Below are 3,738 nucleotides of genomic sequence, written 5' to 3'. Positions count from 1 at the left end.
GTTTTCCGAATAAAAAAGAACATTAAATTCCCTGCAAGTTGCTAGTATTCCAGAAAGATACAAATCTTCCAAAATATGTTAGAGTACATGAGAGACATATAATGTGTGCAATAATTTGTTAGAGTAATCTAGAGAAATACTTTTGGGCCTTTTATTTTTGCTGGCTTGGGCTCTACCAAAATCCTTTGTAACATTCTAATTTATCTATCGTAATATATATATATATATATATATATATATATATATATATATATTTATAATTTCCAAATGAGATATTCTTAACAATTATATATAGTTAAAATGGCTACACATCCAGAGAACAAGATTCAATATTTAGCAATATTTTGAGACCATCGAGTATATCATGACTATAAAACAGAAACATACTTTTAACAATTAATTATTTTATAAAGACAAGTTCTAGATTTCCCAGGTCAACAAACCATAGCTCATGCCAACATGCAAACATGTAACCCCAAAATCTTACCAAACAACCCCAACATGGACACCACCTTCTCATCTCCTCCATATATATGTCAACCCTCCATTTGTCCCACACCACCATTTCAAGCCATGGCATACGCAACCTCTCTTCTATTGTTTTCTTTGGTTCTAGCCATTTATACTTCAACATTGCAAGCTCACCCGCTAGACTACAAGCCCAAAAAAACAAAGAAAACCATTCCAACTCATCTTCCAACATATACTCAGCCCCAGAAGAAGATCACCATGAACATTATAGACTCTTGCTGGAGATCAAACCAGAATTGGGCTTCCGACCGCGAAGCATTAGCCGACTGCGCGATAGGGTTTGGCAAAGGTGCAGTGGGAGGGAGGTATGGCAAAGTATATGTGGTCACTGACTCCACTGATGATCCAGTAGATCCCAAACCAGGCACACTTAGGTATGGTGCAATACAATCAGAACCACTTTGGATAATTTTCGAGAATGACATGGTTCTTAAGCTCGGGAATGAGCTCATGGTGAATAGTTTCAAGACCATTGATGGGAGAGGAGTCAAAGTTGAGATAGCAAATGGACCATGCATTACTTTGGAAGGTGTGAGCCATGTCATTATACATGGGATTAGCATTCATGACTGCAAGCCAGGGAAAGCAGGCCTTGTTCGAAGCAGTCCGGAGCACGTTGGTCACAGGCTTGGCGCGGATGGAGATGGCATCAGTGTGTTTGCATCTTCAAATATTTGGATTGATCATTGCTTTCTTGCTCGCTGCACCGATGGCCTCATTGACATCATCCATGCCTCCACTGCCATCACTGTTTCCAACAATTACTTCACCCAACATGACAAGGTACGTACGCACACAACAAATTTTTTATTTATTTTTTATCAAAAGTTCAAGCAAACACGCGCACCCAAAATATTATTCCTAACAAACTCGAACACTCAACCTCCCCTTTAAGAAAGAGAGATGATACCATCAAGGCTAATGCCCGAGCATTGGTAGGCACACTGCAAGCAACATTTCCTTCTGTGCGTTACTAATTGAACCATGAAACTGTTGTTAATTAATTGAACCATTCCATATTCTGTCACATATAGGGTAATTCAATTAGTACTAAACAATAATGTCTAAAGTTAGGATCTGGCTTTTAACCCATCACTGCATGATTTTGATCTTTAACATATCACCACAATCATTCACCGTAATTGGCAATGCAGTACATTAATGAAAAATAAACTAATCCTTATCATAAAAGACTCACATATATATATATATATATATATATTAAAAACAAAATTATGGGTAGTTAATAGTTAATTACTATGTGGTGGTACTAATCATATTGAACTTGCAGGTGATGCTGCTTGGACATCAAGATGGCTATACTGCAGATAAAATAATGAAAGTGACGGTGGTTTTTAACCGCTTTGGCGCTGGTCTAGTTCAGAGGATGCCAAGGTAGGAAAGGTTAGCTAGCTAGGTATCTGTTACATATTAAAATTCCGGCCAACGAATTAACGAGGTGAGGATTAGAGTTAATATTGATGATTTATATGTGTTACAGGGTTAGGTATGGTTATGCTCATGTCGCAAACAATAGGTACGATGAGTGGCTAATGTATGCCATTGGCGGGAGTGCTGATCCAACTATATTGAGTGAAGGAAACTACTTCATGGCTTCAGACAATCCTGATGCCAAACAGGTACAAATTAATTAATTAAACTTCTTTAAATCAATATAATGATATATATATATATATATATATAGGTTTAGCATTTACATTGTGTGTGCATATATGGGATATGTCTGTGATAGGTTACAAAGAGAGAGAGTGATGAGGAATGGAAGGATTGGAAATGGAGGTCTTCGAAGGATGTATTTGGGAATGGAGCTTATTTTGTTCAATCTGGATGGGGAAGCTGTGCTCCACTTTACTCAAAATCTCAATTGTTCATGGTTGCTCAGGGATCTTTAGTTCCCACTTTGACTTCTGATGCTGGTCCTCTTCAATGTGTTTCTACCAAACCATGTTGATTCATCTAATATTTGATCTATTCTTCTTTTGTATGTTTTTTTTTCCCCGTCTTTTTCAATTTGAGGGTTTAATTTGGTTAGGCTGTGCTTTTTTTTTCCAAAGCATGCTACTAAATGTTTTCATATTTTCCGTTATGTATCTTCTTCTTTTTTATCTTCAGCTTTCATCTTAAGAATATATTTAGAAAATGAGAAGTGGATTCCACATGATGGGTTTGATTCGTGGGAAGTCCTTCAAGAGAGGGCTTTTAAAATTGTTTTTTTTTTTTAATATATTTATTTAAATTAGAAAAAGAGAGTTCGCCAAATGGATATTGAAACTTATATACCATATATACAAATTATTATTATTTTTAAGTGAAAGTATTGGTAAATTTAAGATTCTTTTTTAAGAAGATAAATTTGAGATCATAACGTTAAGAAGCATCTTAGACACTTATTCTATACATAAATTAAAAATAATTTTTATTGTTTTAGATACTTGATTGACACATCTTAAATATTTAGTTAATGCATCGCAGATAATTAGTCAAAATATTCTATACTTGACCAACATATCTCACACTCTATCTTTCTAAAGTAAACACATGACAATCTTAAAAACAACATCATGCTTATACGCCATTCAAAATATATATATATTATGCTCATACATCAAAGTGTCCAAGCTCATTTTTCTTAAGAAATTGACATTAAAGGCATGTCGAAATATGTAATGAAAAAAAAAAAATTTAATGACAAGATATATATTGGATAATAATATTACATATAATACAATAAATTCTTTTTTATATTTGAATAACTTCAATTTCAAACTTACGTAATTATAAATTAATTAATATTTTAAAATTATCTTACTCACATATATATGAATAAAAATTTATATTTATAATCCACAATCAAGGGCGGATTCAGAAATTGTTAAGGGGGTGGGCTAAAATTAAACATAAATTTAATAACATAATTTCTTAAGCAAATTTTTTTTATCAGGCTTGTTTGGCGTGGGCCTTTATTATAGTATTGTAACTTAACTGACTTGTTATTAGGGCTTGTTTGGGTGGGCTAATACTAATAATAATTTTATTATTATTATTTTTGGTTAGGTTAAAATTACCCATAGTAATAAATTTTTTTTTTTTTTTGTATTTTTGGGTGGGCTGGAGCCCAGCCCAGCCCTACCCTACCCTTGATACGCCATTGTCCACAACATGTTCATATCTTACTTTTCTAGGTGC

At 33.8% G+C, this 3,738-nt stretch overlaps 1 protein-coding gene across 1 annotated transcript; it reads left to right on the top strand.

Annotated features, from left to right (window-relative positions):
* Positions 1–573: 573 nt before the first annotated feature.
* Positions 574–2,902, top strand: LOC132308296 (putative pectate lyase 2). The gene is made up of 4 exons (XM_059806376.1): positions 574–1,314; positions 1,823–1,926; positions 2,033–2,171; positions 2,285–2,902. The coding sequence occupies exons 1-4, from the start codon at positions 574–576 to the stop codon at positions 2,501–2,503; spliced, it is 1,203 nt and encodes a 400-aa protein (XP_059662359.1). The 3' UTR covers positions 2,504–2,902.
* Positions 2,903–3,738: the final 836 nt, after the last annotated feature.

The sequence above is a fragment of the Cornus florida genome, unplaced genomic scaffold, assembly GCF_030987335.1.
Source record: "Cornus florida cultivar Cherokee Brave unplaced genomic scaffold, ASM3098733v1 CherokeeBrave_3.0.0_Hap2_Chr01, whole genome shotgun sequence".
In the NCBI taxonomy this organism is placed as follows: Eukaryota; Viridiplantae; Streptophyta; class Magnoliopsida; order Cornales; family Cornaceae; genus Cornus; species Cornus florida.
This window is presented reverse-complemented; position numbering and strand designations above follow the sequence as displayed.

Coding starts and splice junctions, on each gene's coding strand:
- LOC132308296 (XM_059806376.1), top strand. CDS start 574: ATGGCATACGCAACCTCTCTTCTATTGTTTTCTTTGGTTCTAGCCATT. Junction 1,315..1,822: donor ACTTCACCCAACATGACAAG/GTACGTACGCAC, acceptor TTGAACTTGCAG/GTGATGCTGCTTGGACATCA. Junction 1,927..2,032: donor CTAGTTCAGAGGATGCCAAG/GTAGGAAAGGTT, acceptor TATGTGTTACAG/GGTTAGGTATGGTTATGCTC.